This window comes from Glandiceps talaboti, chromosome 13 (genome assembly GCF_964340395.1).
Source record: "Glandiceps talaboti chromosome 13, keGlaTala1.1, whole genome shotgun sequence".
NCBI classification, from domain to species: Eukaryota; Metazoa; Hemichordata; class Enteropneusta; family Spengelidae; genus Glandiceps; species Glandiceps talaboti.
Genome location: NC_135561.1, coordinates 8,785,445 through 8,813,367, shown reverse-complemented (window position 1 = coordinate 8,813,367; position 27,923 = coordinate 8,785,445). Strand labels below are relative to the sequence as shown.

Sequence of the window (27,923 nt, the reverse complement as noted above, 5' to 3'; positions counted from 1 at the left end):
AAGAGTGTGAGATAAGACCTGATATACCACGGGTACGGATGTATACCAGACCGAGTGGTGAGAGCTGTATGTGCTAGCCGTGGAACAAAAGGTGATATTAATTTCGAATTTTCTCCTTTTGAGTTTCTTGGTCGTTCTCAATGTTCTTCAACGTTACTATTATCCTCCAAGCTATGAGTCTACGTTTTTCCCCTTACTTTGTCATCTTTATTTTTGAGATATATCGTTATGTTATAAGTGTCCCTTCGTGTGTTTTTTTCCTTTTAAACCTAAAACAAATAGTCGTGAACAAAACGCTGATTGCAGTCTTGTGCGTCTTGTCTTGACCAAGAAATATCGGATCAGAAGTAAAGTCGCTGACGTAATATTGAATAACAACCATTGATAGATGATATTGACGCGTAAAGATATTAGCATAATCGATACGGGGTAACTGACGGCGGACAAGGAGGGTAGTTTCATCCTCCATAACCACTTCTTCCTATTTTTCATAAAGTTCAATTCAAAGATTGCAATTATACCGTAGTTGGTCATCGTAATTTGTTGTTGTCGAGTTGCTGTCTATGCAATCCGTTAAAAACTACCGTTTTCTATTGCATGTCAAAATAAATTATCAAAAAATCAAATTCAAATGATATTTTTTTTTGGAAAATCGTGAAGATGAAACTTCTTTTTCCCCCGTCATTTGTAAATTGGCTGTATAAAAGTGTGAATTAAAAAGGAGGACTGGTACTTGCGTATTTCGTAATTTGTAAATTGTTTTCTTCGTAAACAGTATACACGTGCCTAGGCCCTATCTATCATCAATAATGACCAAACCTACGGCCACGTTGTCAGTGACGTTGTGTGTTCCCCAGTCAACCGAGTTTGACAGGGTTGGCTGTAAGGGAATACCACGAACAATAGTTCTAGACTCTGTAGTTCTGGCCAAAGCAAATTAATAATGTCGGTAACACGTTAACAAAGAAGTATTCATTAAGAGTAGTAAATATGTGGTGATTGTACTCCAAATATCTCTGTACCAGTCATTTATCCGCATCAAATTCCACGTTGTCAATATCATTTATTTTAATTCATATAAAATGTGTCTATATTAAATAAATGATATTTCATACACACAAAACAGGCTCAGATATGGATAGTAAGATCTTTGTCATAGCGTTGATGCTAAGCATCGTTCCTTCTCCTGCAAGACTAGGCAGTGTCATGCCTTATGAGAGTGAAACCTACATAAAATTTGGTAAGTACGGTTTAAATTTCATACATGTCTATGGTTTACAGTGATATTATTATGCGCGCGCGCGCACACACACACACGCACAGACACAGACACACATACATACATACATACATACATACATACATACATACATACATACATACATACATAAATACATACATACATACATACATACATACATACATACATACATACATACATGCACAATTCTATTCTATCCTTTCGTTTCTCTCATCATTCCATCTGCATCTTGTTGTTCCATTCATCCTTCCCTTCCTTACTTCAATGACCTATTAACTTTCTTAAAGTAGAAGGGTGGATTGCTGCTTTGTTATCCATCGATTATTGGCTTTAGTTATGCATTTGTTGTCGATTGTGATATGACTGCGATACAAGCATCGTTGTAAACCACAGTCTCTCTCACGGACCCGTCCAAGACCATTTCGAGATGTTATTTCGTAGTGTCACGTTAGAAATACCAGCTTTGGATTGCGAATATGGATAAAACAGAGAACGTGAAATCTATTAGTTCAGACATTTTTTTTCGAAGGGGACATTTTTTTTTAAAATTTTCGAATAGTATTATTAAACTAAACAAAATAAGTCAGTCGTCATTCAGTCTGTTCGCGTTGCTTCTCAAGATTTCGTGTTTTTTTTCTTGTCTTTTAACAATTGACCACTAGATCACCTTCCCTTGCAACGCTTAACCTATCTGTATATATAGATAATAACCAAAGTCACGTTCAAGACATTTCCACTAAAATTCTACTTCTGCTGATAAACACACACAAAAAGGACAACTGGTAGTAAGACGCAAGAAGCATATAGACACTGTCTATGGCAGAAGGTGCTGAATTAGCAACCGGTGATATAGCATAGGATTCAAACTTCCCTCCAATTTCTAAAGTCCATTGTTTCTCGTTACTCCCAATTGTCTAAATATCGATCTTCCCTATAGATCTACTATCCCTATCTCATACTTCTTAGTTCGATCGTTCCTCCATTCAGTGCATTCATCCTTCTATTGTGTGTGGTTCAACTCAATCAATAGTGACGTCACATGCCTGCTCTCACGACTGATACTTTGATATTGAGATCCTAGTTGTTCCCACTACATAGCAATAACAAAGCCCCCCCCCCAACAATGTTTTGGCAGCAAATCTGAACTTGACCGTGACTAAAATAAGAAAAGTGATAAAGTTGGTTTAGCAAATACAAATCACATAGTAATAGTAATAGAAATATCTGATCATTTACTTGTACGTATCTACCTACTATGTACCTACTACCACCCCACCCCACACCCACCCCCACCCCCACCTCCCGGGTCAATTTACCTATCCCAGTAAGGCCTAATAAAAATTGTGTGGTTCCGATAACGCTCAATTTTAGAATAGGTGGTGTAGGTAGATTTTTTATTTTATTTATATTTTTTTTCATGTGCCAGTGTCTAGCTCAGGTAGTTATGTGTTTTCCATACTGTCTCTGTGTCATTGGTTTCTTCCCATCAGATGTACAGCCATTACACAGATTGGAAGAACAGTTTTATATTGTCTTTTTAAGTTGATGTCAGCCTCCGCATTCACTATTTCTGGCGAGACTTCGGTCTTTTCATGATTTTTTTTTCTCGAATATGTAAAAAAAAAATGTTTAGGGTTGGTAGTGAAAAAAACTATAGGTGGGGTCGGGTAACCGGAACCAAACAATCCATGTATAATGTCTATCTTGTAATACAGCAAGTGTTACATAATATTTATCTTGTAAATAAACAAGTGTATGGTGTGCTGCATACACGTCCACTGTGCTGGATGCAAACAAAAAAAGGTCCGTTACGGTTATACTGGTTAAGAAAATCGCTAGTTTCTTCATATTAACGTGTACTGAATGTTTTGCTTGGCAACCTAAATCATCAGCTGTCCAGGTAACTTTTTTATTCGTCAAGTTACTTCTCTGGAAAAGTCCATCCTGGTAAAAATGAATCTTTGAAATTAAAAAAAAAACGGTCAAAGACTATAAGCCTCTTTTTCGAGAGATAAACTGATATGATTTATAGACAGTAATATCAGGTCAGTGTTACTCACTTCCGATCCCACTTTAATACGAGTTGTACTTTGATTTACACGACAAAGGGACAAGATAACTGCGACATCGCGTCGTGCCACTGGGAGGTGAGAAAGAACAATTTTCTTTGTAAACATATATCGATTCAAAAATGCAGACTTTCAGTCAAGGATTATGGAGATGTTTTCTTTTGCTCTGTCAGTTTATACATGGAATAGAACGCAAAAATGGATAGTTCGCCGACAAACCTATCTGATGATACGTCGATCGACATGCGATGCTGTGCATTGATATCAACTATAGTATACCTTGAACCTTGCACTTTGTTGTGTTAACCGTTGTTAAATTTATGAACATAATTTATTATTGACGATTCTTTCTTTAACAGGGCACTATATTTTGGATAAAAACTTTATACTTGAATGCGTATTTTCTATCAGGTAACATTTGTACATAATGAGGTTGCTTTTGCGAGCATTTTGCATTTCACTGTATCTCCTTGTGTCTCTGTCTCTGTCTGTCTGTCTGTCTGTCTGTATGTCCTTCCGTCCGTCCCCCCTCCCCCTTCTTCCCTCTCACTCCCTCCCTCCCTCTCTCTCTCTCTCTCTCTCTCTTTCTCTCTTTCTCTCTTTCTCTCTCTCTCTCTCTCTCTCTCTCTCTCCACATTCTCTATTTTCAAAAACTACTCTTAGACTACTAGGTTTGCATGATGGTTGAACGACTTGTCTTTATCACATTACTGTTGTGTTCGATTATTGAGTCTGCCGTTACTACAATACAGTCTCCTTCTGACAGCAGTACTACAGTATTGGAAGGAATAACCTTTGGTAAGGAGATAAGCACAAACACACCTTGTATTGTCTCAAGTTTAATACTGACAACCGTCTATGATAGAAAAAAAGTCAACTTGTTAAACGTTTACCAGGTGTCTTGCCTGCAAAGAATGTACAAGACTACATTACATAACTTTCATCATAGCTATACTATAGCATTCAACTTCGAATGCCGAGATATTATAGAATGAATTGACCAATCACAGACGCTATGCGAATACAATGCTATGTACCATATCTCCTACACCGAGCAAGTTATCTATTTTGTCAAAGATTGTATCAAGTGGCGACATGGATATCTCAAAAGCATTGCTCATATCAGTAAAATAATTGTTAATACACGATTTACAATTGATAGCCTAATAATAATAATAATAATAATAATAATAATTTATTCCCACGTACAAAAAAAAATGTGATACAGAACAGAACTAAATATCCTTATGTATATACATAAACGTGTTATTCGGGAAAAGGGTGTGGAAGTAGTTGTTACACAACTAATGTACAGCCTATGTACAGTCGTGGACTATAAACACTACTACACTATCCGAATTTGCCATTTATGATTTTTTTTTAAAATTCTCGCTCGTCCCCAAAAGAACAGTTTATAGAATAGCTGAAATAGCGTAATGTGTCCTCAATCATGCCTCAGATGTACGCGTGGCGACATTTCAATACTAAGTATGTAAATCGGGGAGGCAACAGGTGTACTCCGTGATTACTTGTGTTTACTTAGCATATTTACGAATCACTTGTTGTATGTATAACGACAAACTGTACATGCACACTTTCACACAGTATTAATTTTTATTGTCGCAATTATGTTTCACGCTGTTTTTATTTCATTGTAGTCACAAGTTACATTAACGTTGTTTAATTGATTACCCAACGAATACATATTTCTCATCAATATGGCCAATTCACGTATTATACGAATCGTTTCGTTACTCATACAGAATATGAAGGAATCAATTATGAGATATTCCTGGACGAGGTCACGTGGCCTGAAGCCTATGATATTTGCAAAGCAGAAGGTTCTGTTTTAGCGAGTGTCAAAGATCAACAAACACAGGATGCATTGGCCAGCTTCCTTGGGAACGCATCGCCAATGGCCATTACAGGTAAGACTACTCTTCGCTATCCTATCTTGAAGGATCAATATAAGTGAACTTATTCAGTTACGTAATTAGGCAACGCCAAAGTATACAGTGCAGTAGTTTTCCATTGACACATAGTTGTACACAACGGCCTCTTTACAATTATATGTACTTTTTACTGCTGTCAAAGTGCGTTCTCTCAAACCAGCGCATGTACTGGTACTACCTACATGTATTTTTTTCGGTCTACATGTACCTCAGACCACTATAGGAACACTGATGGTCTACTCACTGCCAACTAGTGTCAATGCTATTGTAGCATAACTGTACATTTTATGTATATGTGTGCTTTTAAATTAACAAACTGTTTATCTGCAAGCTAACCCTGCCCTGTCGTTTATGTAAAATGAACCATGGTTTTTACTGTTGATGTGGGCAGATCTTAGTTGCTGGGTGATTATATGTCAATTCTTTAAAAGTTTATCCACTTGCCAACCATTCCTGATGTTATCTCTGCCGTACATCACCATTTCATTAGTGTTGTTGCTGTGGGTGCGTTCTTGTTTCTAGGCATACATGTGAACATTTTATTGTTGATATGGGTAATATATATTAGTTGCTGAGTGACTTTGTGACAAATTTTGGAATATCCAAAGGCTTATACTCATTGGTGTTCTTGTCTTTGGAATATAAACCATCATTTTTATGTTGCTATGGGCATGGTCTATAGGCATTGACTGTTGCTATGGGCATTGACTGTTGCTATGGGCATGGTCAATGGGCATTGATTGTTCATTCAGACATGCAGATGAAAGTGTTGTCATAATGTGCCAGTTTATCCATAGACCCTACACCAAGGTGTAGGGTCTATGGTTTATCGTAGGAATAAAAAAAATTATGTGGTGTTTTTTTATCGCCAACTTCACAGGAAACCAAGTAACTGGAAATTCTAACAGCTTACACGCGAGAACAATAGCGTTTTGGTCCTATTTTTCTGTTTCTTTAGTTGAAGTTTACAGTTTCGCACATTAATAAGCACTCAATGTGTATAAATGGTCGACTGTGTGCGCTGTAGAAATATTGACAACGATATTCGTTAAAGTATATGTACAATGTAATTTTTACCATGACAAATTTGTAATTACAGGAAGTTTCTGGATCGATGCAACAGACTCCGAAGTTGAGGGCGTTTGGAAGGATTCGGCGGGAAAAGAATTGACGTTTACTGCATGGGCGCCTCTCGAGCCGAATGATGGTGGCTCGAGCTATGATAACGAAGACTGTGTACACCTGTGGTGGTAAATTATCGTATTTGTTATAGTAGTCGGTATCAAAACTTGATGAGAAGTTTTATGTGACAAGCAAAATCACGTGAGCAGATACTAGTATAGCATTGTCTGTAGTGGGGCCAGGCGGGGAAGGGGGGGTTACATTGGACATGTAGCTCCTGGATTATGCTGCGGATCGGCGTATATATCCGGAGGGGTTCCGACGAGTCGGAACCCCACAAACCCTGCAGCACATATCCTAGCTACATTTTGTAATTGGACATGGTGAATCCAGCCAAGAGAAAGGGTTCCCCGGGAAATCGGTCGGTTCCTTTTTCACAAATATAATGCAAAGTTTGATAAAAAAAATGAGTCAATGTAAAATGTGACCCTCCTCTAAGGATTTCCAACTTCTAAAGTATGGCCCTCCCCGAGGACTGATTTGTAAAAATGCCCCCCCCCCATTCCCCCTGTCATTATTGAAGGCTCCTGAATAGCCCAACTAACCAGAATAAAGGCAACTTCATACTTAAAATATAACAATTGTTTTTCATTGTATTTTTGTGATGTTAGGGAGCATGATTTCAAATGGAATGACAACCGCTGCCAAAGTCACATCTATTTCATATGTCAATCAGGTAAGTTGCTATGGTGATGACCTTTGTGTCACCTTATGAAATATTTACATGGAATATAACAAAACAACAAGTAAGAATAAGCATTTTGAATTTTTTTTTAAACAAAGTAGCTATCACCTGACAATCTTTTTTCATGCTGTACTTTTTATGTACAAATATTTATCAGTTAGTTTTGAGAACAGATGTCACTAAACTAAGGTAATAGTGTAAAGTTTCAGAAGGAATTATACTTTCATGTGTCATTGCTGTATGAGATAGAATGCAACGCCAACATTTATATATTGTAAGGTCCAGTTCATATTCAGATTGAAATTTTGGTGTGAACGGAAAAACATATTTAGAGTAAAGGCCGGTCCAGAACAAATTTAATAACATGTGTAATCCTTATGACTTCACCAATAAAGTGAGAACTTGGATACCTGGACTGGCTAAGTATAAATGCTCCTTTGAGATTTACTATGCTCTAGGAAAACTGTACAATGGTGTTTCCTTTTAGGTTCATCATCATGTTACACCACAGCAAATGGAAAAGATTACCTTGGTACAGTTTCCACAACTGCATCTGGTTTGGAATGTCAGGAATGGTCATCTCAAGAGCCTCACAGACATGTAAACTATAAACCATACCCATTGCTGCAAGATAACAACTACTGTCGTAATCCAGATGGTAGTGGTGACGACGCTTGGTGTTATACCACTGATCCTGAAACACGATGGGAGTATTGTGATGTGGGATATTCTCATTGGCCCTGTGATTCAGGTAAGCTTGATTCTTTTGTGTTTACACAAAGTGTTCAGTTGTTCAACTCTGGAGTTGTTCAACTCTAGAGCTGGAGTATTGTTGGATGTCAAAAGTTTTGATGGCACATAATTCTGTCCATCTAATGCACTTCTCTTATTTCAAAGTCTCTCATCATCAGATTCTTTGTTTGCAGTATTGTTTCCACAGAATCCTGTGGTGCTTGAAATGAGTCAAAATCACCATTACAATGTTATTTTTTCTATAGGGCTTGAAATTAACCTTTTTCTTTTGGTAGTCCTAATGGGCTACAATTTCAGAATGTGGTAGCCCAAGGATGGTGACCAATAGTCCTATAGTTCTGAACTGAAAATAGAGGAACTGTAATATATATGTTATAAAAAATACTTTCATATCTGTAAATCTACCAGCTATTAAATCATCACATAATCAGTGGTAGCCTGAGTGGGCTACCAGCTGCAAATTATTGTAACCCCATGACAAGAATAAGTAGTCTGTGGACATGGGACTATTGTAAATTTTGAACCCTGAATATCATATTCTTCAATCATTTTCTTCATTGAGCTGCGTGGAAAGTACTTTTGATATATTCGTTTTGTCATTTCCAATCTGTGACCCATGATAGTATTATGTTACTTGTGTTTCCTTGGTAACATGAAGAAAATATAGGGGAACAAGCTGTATTTATCTTGTGGCTTTCACTTCAGAGAACAGTTTCCATAATTTGCAAAATTATCTAAATTAAATTAACAGTTGAGGAAATTGATTCTCATTGATAATATTCCACCCTGTTATAATTGGTAATCATGACATAATTAGAAAAAAATGATCTCATTAACTTCAACATTAATCACATTTTTTGTCCTAATTATGCATATCTACCTATGCCCACACAGTTCAACGTATTCTGACCTGTTGACACATTAGCTCCCACTGAGACTCTCTGGTCACTTGCTCCCACCAGTACTCTCTGGTCACTTGCTCCCACAGGTACTCTCTGGTCCACTTGCTCCCACAGGTACTCTCTGGTTCACTTGCTCCCACTGGTACTCTGTGGTCACTTGCTCCCACTGGTACTCTGTGGTCACTTGCTCCCACCAGTACTCTCTGGTCACTAGCTCCCACCAGGACTGTCTGGTCACTTGCATCCAAGATTTTATAGTATCAATAAATTTATTTTGACATTTTATTACTTTGGATTATCCTCACTGGAGACATGCATTTCCAACTGAGGTATTTGCCAACGTATAGTTAGAAGAGCTAGACTAGTATACTGTCATCTATCAATCGCATACAAAAACCATAATACGAAAATGCTTAATTTCAAATGACAACATTTTTCACAATTAGAATTTTCAAATTTGAAGATAGCAAAACCTGTGTGTGTTTTGCGTGTGCGCAAAAGTTGGTGTATAGATGTTTAAGTTTGATACTAGAAAGATTTGTGGCTGTGCTGTTATCCCTCCTGTAAGCAGGTGGTACATATTGATAGATGAAATAAGTCAGTGTTTTCAATAGGGATGGGAACCCAGTGTATGCAGAAATGGGGAAATGTGCCATAAGTTTGGTTGGGAACTTTAGTAAAATAACTGCGGAACTCGGGTAGATTTTACACACTGAACAAAGACTCCATCAGTATATGTAGACAATGTTATCTTTCAGTCTAGTAATGTACTAGTATGTATTTACAAGGTAAGTCACAAGTCCACAGAATTTATGATTACATTTTGTCAACCATATCATTCAAACAGATAACTTGATCAAGCCTGTATTTTACAAGTGACTATAACTTAATTCTTTCATTGTTTCTAGATAATATTGAATGTTTTGAAACGTCTGATGCAAGAGACTACCAAGGCCATGTGAGTCAGACTAGAAATGGGAAGACATGTCAGAGATGGGACGTACAGTATCCACATGAACACAGTTACCGTGGTGATGATTTCCTTGTGGATCACAACTACTGTAGAAATCCAAGTGGTGCTAATCGTCCCTGGTGTTATACAACTGATCCAGACATCCGATGGGAATACTGCGATGTTTGTGGAGAAGGTTGGGTTATTTACCATTGAAATAATATTTTTTTATTTTTTTTTTATTTTTTTTTATTTTTTATTTTTTTTTTGGGGGGGGGGGCATATCTGAATAAACTTATAAATAAGCCTAATCTGATCAAGGAGAAGTTTGTCTATAGTTATATACATCAGGTGACTGCCTTCTAGAGATTTTTATATAATCCAACAAAATCAATGTTAGTTTTATGTAATAATACTCCGAGTATGATTCCGTGGAGTAATGCAAATATGAGCCAGAGGCAAGTATTAGTAGTCTGCGGAATCAACCGAGGAGCATATGATGTAAAACTACCATTAATTTTGTGGGATTATGTATTTATAACATTAAAAGTTCTGTAGAAATCCAAAGTTAAATCCATTAATTTTATGAATTCTGTAACATTTCATTGCATTTATTCTCCTTTGAAACCCACCAATTTCGCTGTAATTTCCATTCCTGGAATGTTGGCAGAGTACTGATTGTGATCTGACATATACCTATGGTATCCTGTCCAGTGGAACGCAGTCTTGGAGTGTTTGCACTTGCTACATAATTTCTCCATGAAAAGAATGGCTGATAGCTTAAATATACATAACATGAACAGCACCAGCTATATGCAGAAGTCAAAATTCATTTTGAGTGTCCCTAAAACTAAAGGTCTTCCATAAAAGGTCATATAGTGTTGAGAAATAAATACTAAGTATGTATGTCCTCTCTTCCAGGTCCAATGCTTACAAACAATGATATTGCCTTAAACAAAATGACAAGCCAAAGTAGTCTACATCATAACCTTGGAGTGGCTTCCCATGCTGTTGATGGATTCAAAAGTACTTTCTATGCTGATGAATCTTGTACCCATACTGAAATTGAAAACAATGCATGGTGGAAGGTGGATTTACAGTATACCTACTTTGTACAGGAAGTTGTCATCACAAACCGACAAGATTGTTGTTGTAAGTACAAGATCAACCACTTTTGACTCTTATGAGATTTGCAAAAACAGCTTTTTTTGTGCAGCATCATGTTCTTGAATTTTGAAATCTAAGAGAAACTGAAATGTACAATAATTTCCAATCCGTCTAATAAGGAACTATCAATTTTGTTTTCAGGATGTAAGGTCAAATCATTTTACAATTAACTCTGTAACTTGAGGCATGGCTGTAATTTTTGCATATATAAGTTTTTTTTTTTTTTTTTTTATCAAACTACGAGCTTGAAATATTCACTTTCCACGAACTTTAAGTTTGTAGTGAAGTCAATTTTCTGAAATATATTAATGGAATTTATTTTCATATTAATAAAATCTGTTTTATGAAATCTATTAATGAATTGATTTTTATATTAATGAAATCATTCATAAAATCTATTTTAGCTGAGCATCTGAAGTGGGCTTTTGTATAAATTGGCTCAATAAAGTAGAATGTTAATGAAGAAAATTTCCTCCAGGTTTGAACTAGTTTGGCGGAGCATGGAGGGTGCCGTGCGCGTTGACTCAAATCATAACATTAGAATGAATAAACTTACCTCTGACTTTGAACTATTTCAGCTGAGCGTCTGGAGGGTGCTGTTGTACGTGTAGGCTCAAATCATAACATTAGAATGAATGAACAGTGTGGTTCAACGGTCACTTCCAGTGATGCAAGTTCAAGAACACTGACCTTCACCTGTGAAAGTGGCACTGTTGGTCGTTATGTCAGTGTCCAGTTGGAAGGGTTTGAACAGTATTTGACTTTATGTGAAGTTGAAGTTCATGGACATAGAGGTATGGATGAATTCCTTGTGTGTGTGTGTGTGTGTGTGTGTGTGTGTGTGTCTGTCTGTCTGTCTGTCTGTCTGTGTGTGTGTGTGTGTATGTATGTATGTATGTATGTATGGCTGTCTCTGTATATGTCTGTGTGCATGTGTGTGTGTGCATGTGCGCATTGTATTTCATCATACATGATACCAGTAAATTAATGTATGATTATTTTTGTTACAACCTATATAGCTGAGTTATGGAGACCAGATGGTCGTTGTGGGCCTTCCTATCCAACCATATCAATGAAAGATGGAGAATGTAATCCCAATTCAGACAGAGCCTGTTGTTCTCCGTATGGATGGTGTGGTATATCAAGAGACCACTGTGAGTGTAGTGGCTGCATTGACTATAGAGAAGTCTATACTAGTGTCCCTACTCCAGAACCACCTACAGGTATGGGATAATTATTCTCTCAAGTCAGAACATATTTCTCCAGTGATGTAAACTAATGGCAGGCAGTAAATTTACATCTTTGTCAATGGTACCACAATAAAGTCTGTGGTTTGATTATGTGGTTTCACTTTTATTATTTTAAAGATACCTGCTACACTTACGTCTCAGCACATTGCACAACAAACTAAAGACTAAAAATCCATTTTATATCAACTAAGTTACAGTATTTCCTTTGAAGCATAATGATTTAGTACATTTCGTGTCTGCAATATTATATAATAAGTATTTCTTTGAACAAAAAGTAGATAATTCAATGTTCTCTGTCTACGAAGACTTGGTTAGATTTATTTACCTATTAAGTGTCTATGTTTTGCAGGTGAAGTAAACTTGGCATTGGAAAAGGTGACATCTCAAAGTAGTCTATTTGAAGTAGGATATGCAAGTAGAGCTGTGGATGGATTTAAGTCTACTTCATGGATAGATGAATCATGTACCCATACCCAGGAAGACAGTGATCCCTGGTGGAGGGTTGACCTAGGAGATACTTATCCGATTGATAGAGTTGTGGTCACCAATAGAAAGGACTGTTGTTGTGAGTATGTTTAGGGACCCCTGTTATAGCTAGTACAGGTTTAACATGCACGTGTTTCATTTCATAACATCAAGCAGTTTAGTGTTGATCACATATGGGTTGATTGTATATTCAAGAAGAAAACAAAATTCCATGTTGTCTTACATACTATTCTAATTTTGGCCTAAAACCGGGACTGTATGTTAATTTCATGAATTACCTCACGTAACATGTACATATTATAACTTCATTTATTACAGCTGAACGTTTGCGGGGAGCTGTTGTTCGTGTAGGATCAGAGTCCGAGATGTTCCATGTTAACACACAGTGTGGAAGGACGGTGAAAAACAACCGTGCCTCATCTGGACGGCCGATCACTTTTAAATGTCGGGGTGCTACTGGTCGCTATGTCAGTGTACAGTTAGAGGGATGGACCCAATATCTTACTCTTTGTGAAGTTGAGGTCTATCAAGCTGATACTGATATTTTTGAAACTGATGATGGGTCTGGAGAAGGTTAGGGTTGTATTACAACTTTAGTTGTGTTAGTCATCATGTGTTAGAAGATATAATAGTTTTAGTTATCAAGTGTTAGAGATACAGTTGTTTTTAGATATCATGTCTTAGAGATAGTTGTTTTAGTTATCATGTCTTAGAGATAGTTGTTTTAGTTATCATGTGTTATAGATACAGTTGTTTTAGTTATCATGTCTTAGAGATAGTTAAATTAGTTATCATGTGTTATAGATACAGTAGTTTTAGTTATCATGTGTTAGAGATACAGTTGTTTTAGTTATCATGTCTTAGAGATAGTTAAATTAGTTATCATGTCTTAGAGATACAGTTGTTTTAGTTAATATGTCTTAGAGATGCAGTCATGTTTAGTTATCATATGTTACTGCCACATTGATTCTAAACTGGAAACCTTATGAGGTTGGAGTCACAGGTTCACAATATGTTGTGGGCCCGGTATGTCGCAGTGACATTTTGTCCAGGGTTCGAATTAAACTTCTACACTTGGTTGTCAGCTAGTTGATGCAAGTGAACAGTTTCAGACAGCTACACTTTTCTATTGATTTACATTAGTCCAACAGACTACCACCATATAAATTTGGTAGACAATGTCTTGATATAACAGGTGTTGAGACTACTACATTTAATTTTAAGTCCTGGTTTATGTTGATATCTTAGAAGTTGATCTACCAGCATACAGAGAAGATGTCCAATGTGGAAGTGGTAATCCTGCACCCAATGGACTCACAGCTGCTGAATGCAACCCCAATGGAATCTATCCCTGCTGCTCTACTGCAAACTGGTGTGGTATCAGCTCAGCTCATTGTGAATGTTATGGTTGTGTTGATTATAGAGAGGTGTATGAAGGTAATAAGATATCTGTTTTGTGTGGACTTATTAAAATGGTATACACTAGCATATTAGATAAATGATGATATTCCCCATTGATAACCTGAGTGATTATTCTTAGAGATGTAAACTTCATTTTTTGACCTTGAATTTTGACTTCAAATGTTCAAGGTCAAACAAATATGCACATGAAAAGTGATCACATACACATTGCTAGAGGTAGACCTGCCAGTCACTCAGATGCTGATTTTGACCTTGACCTTCATGTTCAAGGTGAATAGCAATTTGCTCAATAAGTACTAATGTCTAATTATCATTTCTGTGATTTGACAGTAACTGACTCTCCAGTAGAAGCCTGCAGTCAAACGAAGAGAATCACCATTCCACATGGTGGAGAGGTGACTGTGACATCACCAGCTTATCCTGACTATTATCCTAGTTATGCAGATTGTCGTTGGATTATAGAAACTGAAGATAGTCATAATGTTCAGGTAAGCAGTGGCTGGTTTTAATTTTAACTATTAAGGCAGGATACAGTAGACAACTTAGCATTCAATGCCAATCCAAAGGTTTTGCTTTTGAATCACATGAAAAATATATTAAAATATCTGTCTTGTGGAAGTTCTTTCACAATGGATTGTTGCTATAGTTTTAGAATGTTTTTTATTGCAATTAATGTAGCAGTCTGAGAAAAGAAAACTCTGAATATTTGGGAAATCTTCAGACATGAGAAGATGCCGAGTTTGTTTGGTGTACACATACACTTCCAGTATTTCAAACTACTGGATCAACATACGTTTAATTTAAATGAGTGTGGTGTATTATTTGACTAAATGTAAGTCACCATAACTATGTGTCCCATACATAGATCCCTGAAAGTTATATTTGTGACCTTGAACATTCAATTCATTGTTGATATTAATGAGTAGCTTAAGTTTTGCACAAAAAACATACATGGGCTTTTTTTAAAAAGAAATTTGATTTTTTGATTATTTAATCAGTTTGTACAGTCACTTAGTCTTTTCTATCATGTAATTTTTCATTTACTAGGTAACGGTTAATGATGTCAGACTAGAATCATGCTGTGCCAATGTCTATGTGGGCGAGGGTGATTCGATTGGTACGAATCAACAAATGACGTTAGATAACTGGACGAATGTACCAATAACAATGATAATTTCATCATCTGCTGCCTGGATCCATCTGTCTACGCAAGCATCACAGTATCAAAGAGATAAAGGATTTAATATAACACTCAAAGATGTAGAACATACAGGTATGGAATAGTCAGAAATAGATAACTATGGACACAGAGACATGTACAACATACAGGTATGGAATTGTCATGAATAGATAACTTGGACACTCGGAGATGTACAACATACATGTATGGAATAGTCATGAAAAGATAACTTGGACACACAGACATGTACAACATACAGGTATGGAATAGTCATGAATAGATAACTTGGACACACAGACATGTACAACATACAGGTATGGAATTGTCAGAAATAGATAACTTGGACACACAGAGATGTAGAACATACATGTATGGAATAGTCATGAATAGATAACTTGGACACACAGACATGTACAACATACAGGTATGGAATAGTCATGAATAGATAACTTGGACACACAGAGATGTACAACATACATGTATGGAATTGTCAGAAATAGATAACTTGAACACTCAGAGATGTACAACATACAGGTATGGAATTGTCATGACTAGATAACTTGGACACTCAGAGATGTACAACATACAGGTATGGAATTGTCATGACCAGATAACTTGGACACACAGACATGTACAACATACAGGTATGGAATAGTCAGAAATAGGTAACTTGAACACTCAGAGATGTACAACATACAGGTATGGAATAGTCATGACCAGATAACTTGGACACACAGACATGTACAACATACAGGTATGGAATAGTCAGAAATAGGTAACTTGAACACTCAGAGATGTACAACATACAGGTATGGAATTGTCAGAAAAGATAACTTGGACACTCAGATGTACAACATACAGGTATGGAATAGTCATGAAAAGATAACTTGGACACAGAGATGTACACCATACAGGTATGGAATAGTCATGAAAAGATAACTTGGACACACAGACATGTACAACATACAGGTATGGAATTGTCAGAAATAGATAACTTGGACACACAGAGATGTAGAACATACATGTATGGAATAGTCATGAATAGATAACTTGGACACACAGACATGTACAACATACAGGTATGGAATAGTCATGAATAGATAACTTGGACACACAGAGATGTACAACATACATGTATGGAATTGTCAGAAATAGATAACTTGAACACTCAGAGATGTACAACATACAGGTATGGAATTGTCATGACTAGATAACTTGGACACTCAGAGATGTACAACATACAGGTATGGAATTGTCATGACTAGATAACTTGGACACTCGGAGATGTACAACATACAGGTATGGAATAGTCATGACTAGATAACTTGGACACAGACATGTACAACATACAGGTATGGAATTGTCAGAAATAGATAACTTGGACACAGAGATGTAGAACATACAGGTATGGAATTGTCATGACTAGATAACTTGGACACTCAGAGATGTACAACATACAGGTATGGAATTGTCATGACTAGATAACTTGGACACTCGGAGATGTACAACATACAGGTATGGAATAGTCATGACTAGATAACTTGGACACAGACATGTACAACATACAGGTATGGAATTGTCAGAAATAGATAACTTGGACACTCAGAGATGTACAACATACAGGTATGGAATAGTCATGAAAAGATAACTTGGACACAGAGATGTAGAACATACAGGTATGGAATAGTCAGAAATAGATAACTTGGACACACAGACATGTACAACATACAGGTATGGAATAGTCATGAAAAGATAACGGACACAGAGATGTAGAACATACAGGTATGGAATTGTCATGACCAGATAACTTGGACACACAGACATGTACAACATACAGGTATGGAATAGTCAGAAATAGGTAACTTGAACACTCAGAGATGTACAACATACAGGTATGGAATAGTCATGACCAGATAACTTGGACACACAGACATGTACAACATACAGGTATGGAATAGTCAGAAATAGGTAACTTGAACACTCAGAGATGTACAACATACAGGTATGGAATTGTCAGAAAAGATAACTTGGACACTCAGATGTACAACATACAGGTATGGAATAGTCATGAAAAGATAACTTGGACACAGAGATGTACACCATACAGGTATGGAATAGTCATGAAAAGATAACTTGGACACAGAGATGTAGAACATACAGGTATGGAATTGTCATGACTAGATAACTTGGACACACAGACATGTACAACATACAGGTATGGAATAGTCAGAAATAGATAACTTGGACACTCAGAGATGTACAACATACAGGTATGGAATAGTCATGAAAAGATAACTTGGACACTCAGATGTACAACATACAGGTATGGAATAGTCATGAAAAGATAACTTGGACACAGAGATGTACAACATACAGGTATGGAATTGTCAGAAATAGATAACTTGAACACTCAGAGATGTAGAACATACAGGTATGGAATAGTCATGAATAGATAACTTGGACACTCAGAGATGTAGAACATACAGGTATGGAATAGTCATGAATAGATAACTTGGACACAGATGTAGAACATACAGGTATGGAATTGTCAGAAATAGATAACACTCAGTCAGAGATGTACATTTGTAAAAAATACAAGTATGTAATTGTCATGAATTGGACACACATTATGCTTTGCCAAACCTGGCACAAATGTCAGAAACAGTATGGACACCACTTTGTTTTGTGACCTCGATAATGGCCAAATGGGGCCATATTTGTCGTAAAAATTCAGATACAAATTAGCAAGTTATGTTGGAGACACTGATGAAGATTGATGGATTGTGAAAGCTTGTGATTCGTAATGACAGCATTTTAAGCATTAAGTTGGATTTACAGTTTATTTTATTTTGTGATAAATAATTATGAAAGTCAAATATTTATTGTATTACTTTCGTTAGAGCCGGCATACCGAGAAGATGTCCAATGTGGAAGTGGTTATCCTGCACCTAATGGACTCAGAGCTGCTGAATGCAATCCCAATGGAATCTATCCATGCTGCTCTACTGCACACTGGTGTGGTATCAGCTCAGCTCATTGTGAATGTTATGGTTGTGTTGATTATAGAGAGGTGTATGAAGGTATGATGTTTGCTTTTCTGCTTTGCTTCTCTGTGTCAAGACATATAATCATGGTTTGTGATTTGACAGGACAGTAGCCTAATCTCTAGTAGAAGCCTGCAGCCAAACCAAGACATAATCATGTCTTTCTTTGATTTGACAGTAATTGACTCTCCAGTAGAAGCATGCAGTCAAACCAAGAGAATCACCATTCCACATGGTGGAGAGGTGACTGTGACATCACCAGCTTATCCTGACTATTATCCTAGTTATGCAGATTGTCATTGGATTATAGAAACTGAAGATAGTCATGAAATTGAGGTAAGGAAGTGAGAGAGAGAGAGAGAGAGAGAGAGAGAGAGAGAGAGAGAGAGAGAGAGAGAGAGAGAGAGAGACAGAGAGACAGAGAGACAGAGAGACAGAGACAGAGAGAGAGAGAGAGACAGAGAGACAGAGAGACAGAGACAGAGAGACAGAGACAGATAGAGAATGTTGGAGGGGGAGGGTTGCTTGCTTGCATGTGTTTTGGTATAATGTGCATAATTTCTTTTTTATGGGTATATATTTTCATTTAGATAAGCATAGATGATGTTGGACTAGAATCATGCTGTGCCAATGTCTACATAGGTGAGGGTGATGAGAGTGGTGTAAATCAACAAATGACATTAAATAACTGGATGAATATACCAACAAGGACAATTTCATCCTCTGCTGTCTGGATCCATCTGTCTACGGAAGCAACAGGATATCAAAGAGATAAAGGATTTAGCATAACACTCAAAGATGTACAACATACAGGTATGGAATTGTCATGAATATGCATATGTCATGAAAGAAAATGATGTGTATATGTCCCATATGAAATATCACCTTTGTGCCTGCTGCGCTTTGAAAGAAGTTGGATGTTGCATGTCTGATTGAGAATTGACATGTTACAGATGGACGGAACCCATTGTGATAGTCCAAATAATAGCACTCTCTAATAGTGTATCAAGAAATGTCTACTTGATGTAATGATGGCCACAAATATAACAAACTTAACTTGCACCACTGTAATGATGGCCACAACGTAACAAAGTTAGCTGGCACCACTGTACAGTAATGATGGCCACAATGTAACAAAGTTAGCTTGTATCACTGTAATGGTGGCCACAATGTATAAAAATGTTTTTTTTAGAAGTTCTGCTGTTCTTTCATGCCACACTTGCACTTTGGGGGCAGGGTTGGGGGTGGGGGGCGGGTGTATGCTATCATATACTGGTACACATAATATGACATAATCTAGAAGGAAGTGTCATCTCTAACAAATCAATACTCACCTAAAGCTGGTGCAGTGTACTACTAAAGCTAACACCAGGTTGAGGTTTATAATACTAATAGTCAACTATCGCAATAGAAATTATAATAACACATTTACATGTTGTTCATCGACAGGTGCACTTCAAACATCCATAGAAGCTTGTTCAGCATCTAATGGACAAAGATTTGTACTTGGGGAAGGAGACATTGCCCTGGTAACATCACCAAACTATCCAAATGAATACTGGACCAACTCAAACTGTCATTGGGTTATTTCTGCATCTAGTCCAAACACTAAGTTAAAGGTAAATCAATGAATCAATCAATCAATCAATCAATCAATCAATCAAAATAATTTGAATAGCGCCAAAATCAAATTCAACTTAATGTTCTAAGGTGCTGCACAGGAACAATAGTAGATCCTTGTAAAAGTTCGAAACATCTTGTGAACAGATGTGTCTTGATATCGTTCTTGAATTTATCGACAGTGGGTGATGAACGAAGTTCAAGTGGTATACTGTTGACATGAGAGGGGCACTGCTTGTGAAAACACACGCTCAATTTGTATGACTTTGTATTACAACAGGGCATGTGAAGTAGACTTTGTTGTTTTGAAGTGAAGTGAATGAGGTGCAGGATTACTGTAAATCAAGTTAGTGATGTTACTATGAGTAGTGTTATTGAGTGCTTTGTAGGTGATCACTTGTACTTTGTATTCAAACATGTACTGGACAGGTAGTCAATGAAGAGCAGAAAGGACAAGTGTAAACTATCTCATTATGATATTCAGGATGATATTTCTCTCCATAAGCAGCAAAGGACAAAGCTAAAAGTCATACTGACTCCTCTCACAAAGTTGCTGTGATTTGTAATTACAATTTAAGTCAGTGTGAGTGGTCATCCACAAGAGTTGCCCTGATTGGTCATTACTAAAAGTCACCCTGATTGGTTGTTACAAAGTGTCAATGTGGTTGGTCATCAAAATGAGTCACCCTGATTGGTTGTTACACAGTGACAGTCTGATTGGTCATCACAAAGAGTGGAGTTTCTGTCATTTTGAAAGTTGTCATAAAGATATATGTTATCATTTACTAACTTCCATTGTTACTATATCCAGGCGGAGTTTCTATCATTTTGAAAGTTGTCATAAAGATATATGTTACTATTTACTAACTTCCATTGTTACTATATCCAGGTGGAGTTTCTATCATTTTCGACTGAAGGTTGTTGTGATGAAGTAACCATTGGCAGTGGTGATCAAAAATATGAAAATGAAATTGAAGACTTCAGTGGTACTACTGTTCCAGGCCCAATTACTGTGGAATCCCCAATTTGGATATCATTTGTTAGTGATAGTTCTATTCAACTGAACGGTTTCCAAATCCAAGTCACTACATTACAGGGTAATTTATTACTGTGGAAAGCCAGGTTTCAGTTAACTATGATAGACACAAACTGAAAGTATTGTTGTTCAGTCTAATCTAAGCTAATCTAATCTAATAATAATAATAGTAATGATAATGAATTGTTATCAGTGCAACAGCCTCAATGCACTTTACAAAACTCAAAAAAGAATAAACATCCATGAAAGGGTTAAACAGTATAAATGTCCAGATAAAAACAAAGCAAGACCTTAAAAACTACTTAATCTCTCACATTAATGAGTAAATTTAATGACATAAGAATTTACACACCAAAAAAATGAATCAAATCTAAATCTAATTTAAGCTAATCTAAATTAATCAAACTTGGTACATAATTACCACAAGTGGGTGACAGTAAATCTGAGTAAATGATAATTGTCTTTGCTGTACAGATATAATCACCTTGTAATATATCAAGATAGTGTTAACACTGGAAGTTAGAAACGAGGCTGAATTACGCATATTTTCATGTTAGTCCTGGAATAGATTATAACATGATGCAATAATAGTTTGCGTCTATCTTAAAGCTGAAAGCTGGCTTGCCACAGTTGTATTTATCTTTTCATGTTTTCTGTATAATTATGTTATAATGTATGTTTCTACAGTGCTTTTAAAATTTAATACCTGTGACATTGACCTCTAATAACTCAATAGCCCTTTTACACTTCCTTAACCCACTCTTTATAAAAACTTATTGTTGTAACAGTATGTTCATTAGCCAATTCAATTACTCATGTATACACAGAACAAGTCCTGTAGGACAAATAGTGTCACCCTTTTGTCATAAAAAATCAAGGTCACAAAAGTAAATGAAGTACATATGCACATTTTAGTGTTTAACATTTGTGCCAGGTTTGGTTGAAATGGATGTTGGAGATATGTGTGGCCACAGACTGACACACACACGTACGCACACACGCACACATGCACAGATGTGGGTCATTCCTATAGCCCTGGCTGTGCCCATTGTGGGTTAAATTACTCAGATTTCTTTGAATTATTTATCCATAAAACTTAGTATCTTGCAGTATGTGAATTCACCACAATTTATATGACTATAACTCAACAGCTGAGAATGAACCAGAGTGCATCAGTAGATGGTCTGAAAAATCAGAATTTGGTGATGATGTCCAGATAGAGGTAGAATGTGAGGAAGATGAAGTGATGACATCATGTAACAGTGTCACATTAGATGAACGTTCACACGGTTCTCGTGATGGTGACAGAATTGTACAGTACACTTCTAAACCCAAATGTGTAGCTCAAAATGGCGCCGGTGGGCGAGGTAAGAACTAAACCTTGTATATCTGAAATCAAGACTACCTTTTCATCATTTCATGCTGTCATACGGCTAAACACATGTGATAGGCAATTCAATGTATATCAGGATAAAACAGTACCGGGTAAGTCACTTTTTTGTAACTAAACAGTTTGAAAAGATGTGCCAGATACAGTAACTTTAAACCAGTTATAATGTTCAGACATTGCAGCCAATATCAATACCAATGTACTGTAGTAAAGAAACACTGCATTTATAGATGTAGTGAAGCAGTAGCATGCAAAGAGGCTATTTGTATCAAGAGTTGCCCCATAATATGAACACAGACAAGGAAATTATTTTCCTCGTAAGATCTATGCGACCGAGCATTCTCTGTGACATTGTGACTACCAAAATATCAAATTATGCCATCTATATAGTCTAGACAGCACAAGACTAACAGTTAGCAGATGAAATCTCCATCCTTTTATGAAATTATGCTCTCTGTATAAAGTTAACACAAAAACAAGTCTTTGTAGGAGATACACCCCCCCCTCAAATGCTTCTATGTGAGTGAATGACGACACAATTTAAAAGAAATTGGTAACAAAAGATAAATGCTACAAAATGTCTGATAACACAGGAAATTGCTGCATCTTGATAACTGAAACAGAAAGGCCAAAGGTCAATGTCTCAAAAGAATGTGGGACACTTGAGTAGTCTCTCATGCTGTAATGAAATTATAAGAGTCAAGGCCAAAGGTAAATGTCTCAAAAATAAAAGTGGGACACATTAAGTGTAGTCTCTCATGCTGTTATGAAATTATGCTGTGTGTATGAAGTTTACACAGAACAAAATACATGATTCTACATATTGTCATCTGTCGCTGCTTTCCCAGGTGTTTATGCTGTAGCCAGGTGTTGTAAATGGTCAGAACTAGAGTGTTACTACTTCGACTCTGTCTGGAAATCAGGTGTTGAAGATGATGCTGTTACAGAAGCAATGTGTGAGAACAATTTAAACTCCATACCAACACAACCACTTGGTAAGTAAAATAACAATGTGAAACCCTTACCAACATGCACAACCACTTGGTAAGTAAGATGTGTAATGTATGTAGAAGCAGTGTGTGAAGAAAATGTGAACTTACCAATACAACAATGTGAACTCCCATAGCAAATATACAAAAAAGTCGTGTTTTGTCCAATTTGTGTATTTTACAAGGTGATCTCAATCTAATTGAATGAAAAACCCAACTGAGAAGGTTAATGTAGGTTTGATTTCCCATTGTATAAACTTTCACTTGCCATTTGCAGGTTTGCCAGTTCCCTATTGCATAGATGGCACTTACACATCTGTTTACACTGATCACTTCTTACATTTGATAGAAACTACATTGTATGGTTTACTTGTTTTAGGCTGTATGGCACATACATACTGGCAATGGTTGGATGGTGCTAGACCATGGTCCCACTCTTCTGACATTGAATCTAACAGACAGACAGGCTTTCAGAAGAATGGATGTGTAGCACAGAATGGAATTTATGGACATGGTTAGTGGCTAACATCTTTTGTCTAATGGTACAGCACATTTCAAGTCACCATTCAGTAGCTCTGTTTGATACAACCCTGCAGAAACCAATACAGAGTATGTGTTACACTAAAATATTCCAGATTATAATTTCTTGCAACATTTTGTGGAGATGAAATAAACTAATAATAATATACTGCAAATAGACACAGACACGCAGTCATCAGTGTTTTGATGTGGGCATGGTGACACATTACTTCATTTCATTTCGATATTACGAGAAACTTCATTCAATCTTGCTATCTTAAAGTGTAGCGTGTGCAGTTTCTTATTGGTTTCTGTATGGTTATTGTATCTTATCTGTATTTTAATGTTGCAGTGCTCCAATCTTATCTGTATTTTAATGTTGCAGTGCTCCAATCGTATGTGTATTTTCATGTTACAGTGCTCCAATCTTATCTGTATTTTCATGTTGGAGGTGTCAGCATGTTGCAGTGCTCCAGGTTTGAAATGTTGTAATGTTGCAGTGCTCCAATCTTATGTGTATTTTCATGTTGCAGTGCTCCAATCGTATGTGTATTTTCATGTTGCAGTGCTCCAATCTTATGTGTATTTTCATGTTGCAGTGCTCCAATCTTATCTGTATTTTCATGTTGCAGTATATACATCTTATGTGTATTTTCATGTTGTAGGTGTCAGCACATTGCAGCGCTCCAGGTTTGAAATGTGTGTTGCAGTACCCCCAATTTTACACAGTCTATTTTGATGTTGTAGGTGTTTGGGCTGAAGCAGCGTGTTGCAGTGCTCCTGGTTTACAATGTCAGCAGATCTACTCTGATAGAAGTGATGGTGTATCCTTTGCTGAGGCCACTGTCAGCTGTGAGTCTGGCTGGACCATGACTGGATGCAGTGTTTTTACATACTGGGGTATGACAGATGGAGCTTACATTACTGGTAAAAATAAATCTATCTTTCCTTTGGTTCTGTTTCAAATACTCATATTTTAAGGACTTATACAAAGTCAAAAATAGAATTCAAAAGACTCCAAGAAGTATAGTGTGTATGTGTGCGTATACATATGTTTATCTGTGTGTGTCTGTGCCAGGATATGGAGTTACCTCTATGACACTTCGCACTAGCAATCCAACCAGACCAATTGTTAAGGGTGAACCTATGTCTTTTTATGTTTCTCATTACTTTTTCATTGCAACTATGGGTCAGCCGGTCGTTTAAAAAAAAGAAAGTATAAAAATAAAATAAATCATCTACGTGTTTCTCTGCCTCTCCTTTTCCTCCTCCCTATCTTCTTTTTATTGGATTCCTGGTTAACAAGCCCTTTCCCAGCTTCTCTACACAATTGGTATTTTCTTAGCCCCCTAGTTGAATAAAGTGTTGTCGCCGCCACCATGACTGTAGATGACATGGACAGTCCAGACACTTGCTTATTCTTGCCAGAGAGGGCACTGTTCCACAAAATATTAAGGGTGGTCGATAATTATATTTTTTTTATTTGGATGTTGGAGCTGAAAATTTGGGTCGGTTGGGTAATGAGAAACAGAAAAAATAATAGGGTCACCCAGTCCCTAATACACATATCTCTTTTTTCATTAGATGGTACATGCAAAGCTATCAATGGAGGTCAAGGCAGCATGGGAAACAACACAAGAGGTGTATGGGCTGTAGCTATCTGTTGTAGAACAAGTACTGAGTAATTACTGATTGATTCTGAAGCTGGAAATTCTGATCCGGTGTATTTGTAGTGATTGACAGAGATGTGATCATATGACAACTACAGTCTACATGTACACTTAACATGGAAATGTGTATCAACTGTAACATAGACATTTCAACTTTTTGAGACACTACACACACAATTGATATTTAAATGAGAGCAAAACTTAAGCTTTCGTCCATGCCTGTGGACTTGTTCACTAGTTTGATATTCTGGGTCGGTCACATGACTCATCACTGGAATTATTTGAACAAGTCCATAGGTATGGATGAAAAGCTTCAACTTTGCTTTCACTCAATATCACTCTGGTATTAATATTAAGCCTTTGGTTCTCTAAGATAGACACAAAGTCAAACTATTTGTCGCAACATGTTGATACAACAGTGATAATCTACCAGTATTGAATGGACGTTGGTTTAATTATAGTCTCAGTAGGGAGGTGTACCAGACTTTTATTGCCAGAGTTCCATGAACTTGCAGTGTACTGGGACCTCCAACGTTTACACTATCTTGATCACAGGGTGATTAGAATTGCTCAACAGAGGAACCGCTATCACTCGCTTGTGTAATCTACCACATTGAAGTCAACCAAAGGCTGGATTAACAGAGTCCTATCTATTGTGTGTAGTGTCTCAAATGTTTAAATGTCCATGCTGTCACGGTAACTTACACAAATGAGCTTGCATCAAGATGGAAATGTACTGTAATTCTCGCTACCTGCAATACAATTCTACACATCACTGTGGAGTCAAATGGAACGAAGTCGCGCGACAACGCGTTCTAATGTCGACAACTACACTTCCGGTCGGCTATGGTAATACACAGGAAAGTTTCTTTCCCATTTTCAGTTGTAGACATCTCTTGTAATTTTGCTCTGGAAAGATACTACTACACATATTTAAATTTCCCACCTCCATAATTATATGAGCTTAAAACTTGCGTTTATCTTATTTGTTACAAATTAAACTGTTTGGAAGAAACATTCACGTGTATTGACATAGGCGACCAGAAGTGTAGGTGTCGACAAATGCAAGCGCGGTCGCGAGACTGCATTCCATTTGACTCCTTAGCGATGCATAGAATTGCAGATAGCGAGAATTGTAACATAAACTTATTTTCAAGGTCATTACTTCAACCATAGTTTAAATACAATTATTGCGAAAATCTTATTTAAAGTGGTCGACCAATGTTTAATCACCCCAATAATGATAAACACACTTTTTCTTGAAACTCATCATTCATAATCTTTTATCTAGTAGGTAGTATTTAGTAAGATAATTATCAAATCATAAAATACTATAAGAACTCAGAACTATAGTTTTCTAGATGTTGTTAAAAATGAAACTCCAGGAAATGTGTTTTCATAAACTTTGGATTCTGGAGAGTAATTTCATTTCAAATCACATAAATTTGTAAATGTATATTCATGAGTATTGTAATTCAATAAAATAAGCACTTAGGAGTCATGAATATTCAGTGTTCATCTAATCCATATTCATATCTGCTAAGACCCATGAGGTAACAGTATATTATTGAAAGAACAAATGACGTAAAAAGAGAGTTTCAATTTTGTGTTTCTTGGAAATTGAGTGAAATTTATGTGATGTGAAATCATGAAATGACTAGTACCCAAAGTACATATATACAGAGTTAAAGAAAATAAAAATTCAGAATAATTTTTGTCCAATTAGCGACTCTCAGATCTCAACAGTGACCATATTGCTCCTTCTAATAGGCGGCAATGTAATGGTCCAGACTTGCTGAGCAGGTGTAGCTCCCAACGACGTGAGTCTGGGTAACAAAGACTAGGTGGTAGATATCAATCATATGCATTATCTTCTGTCTTGGTTGTGTTATTAACAAGAATAAAAACTCATTGAAGTTAGTCATAAGCACAAGTAGGGTGCCACATGCAGACAGCATAGAACTTGTTTGGTTACAGTTAGCTTTCTTCAGACAAGGAAATTTTAAGAAATTACAGCTCATTCCTGAATGTGTGGCTGTATAGTTGGAGTAAATATCAGTAGCTGGCATTCTCTGTATTACAAAGCTCACTTTCAATGGCACTGTATTAGCCATAGTAGTTTAGTGATAATCGATAGAACTTGTTCGGTTAGTTAGCTTTCCTCAGACTTTGCTACACACCCCTTTGTGGTCTTAAATTCTAGTAGCTGACATTCTGTGTATTACAAAGTTCATTTTCAATGGCACTGTATTAGCCATAGTAGTACAGTGATAATTAATCGGATAACACAGTTTATAGATAATAGTCTATGTGAAATGTAAAAGAGATATATTGTACATGTAATTGCATATTACTTCAAATCCATACTTATAGATATAATTATCAGCAAATAAA

At 36.6% G+C, this 27,923-nt stretch overlaps 1 protein-coding gene across 1 annotated transcript; it reads left to right on the top strand.

The window, feature by feature from the left end:
- Positions 1-25: 25 nt before the first annotated feature.
- LOC144444621 (uncharacterized) lies at positions 26-27,911 on the top strand. Its single transcript, XM_078134109.1, has 25 exons — positions 26-91; positions 1,127-1,240; positions 5,094-5,258; positions 6,382-6,532; positions 7,076-7,140; positions 7,637-7,900; positions 9,713-9,952; positions 10,678-10,908; positions 11,502-11,717; positions 11,943-12,146; positions 12,523-12,738; positions 12,978-13,232; positions 13,908-14,096; positions 14,412-14,569; positions 15,129-15,354; positions 18,162-18,341; positions 18,484-18,641; positions 18,896-19,118; positions 19,755-19,924; positions 20,815-21,022; positions 22,113-22,328; positions 23,200-23,346; positions 23,720-23,854; positions 24,607-24,786; positions 25,444-27,911. Exons 2-25 carry the CDS (start codon positions 1,135-1,137, stop codon positions 25,542-25,544), a joined length of 4,404 nt encoding a protein of 1,467 aa, XP_077990235.1. The 5' UTR covers positions 26-91; positions 1,127-1,134; the 3' UTR covers positions 25,545-27,911.
- The last annotated feature ends 12 nt before the right edge of the window (positions 27,912-27,923 follow it).

Excerpts from the sequence above, each read along its gene's own strand:
- LOC144444621 (XM_078134109.1), top strand. The coding sequence starts at position 1,135 with ATGGATAGTAAGATCTTTGTCATAGCGTTGATGCTAAGCATCGTTCCT. Across the intron at positions 21,023-22,112 it reads CCAAGTCACTACATTACAGG|CTGAGAATGAACCAGAGTGC; the intron begins GTAATTTATTAC and ends ATAACTCAACAG. Across the intron at positions 23,347-23,719 it reads CATACCAACACAACCACTTG|GCTGTATGGCACATACATAC; the intron begins GTAAGTAAAATA and ends TACTTGTTTTAG.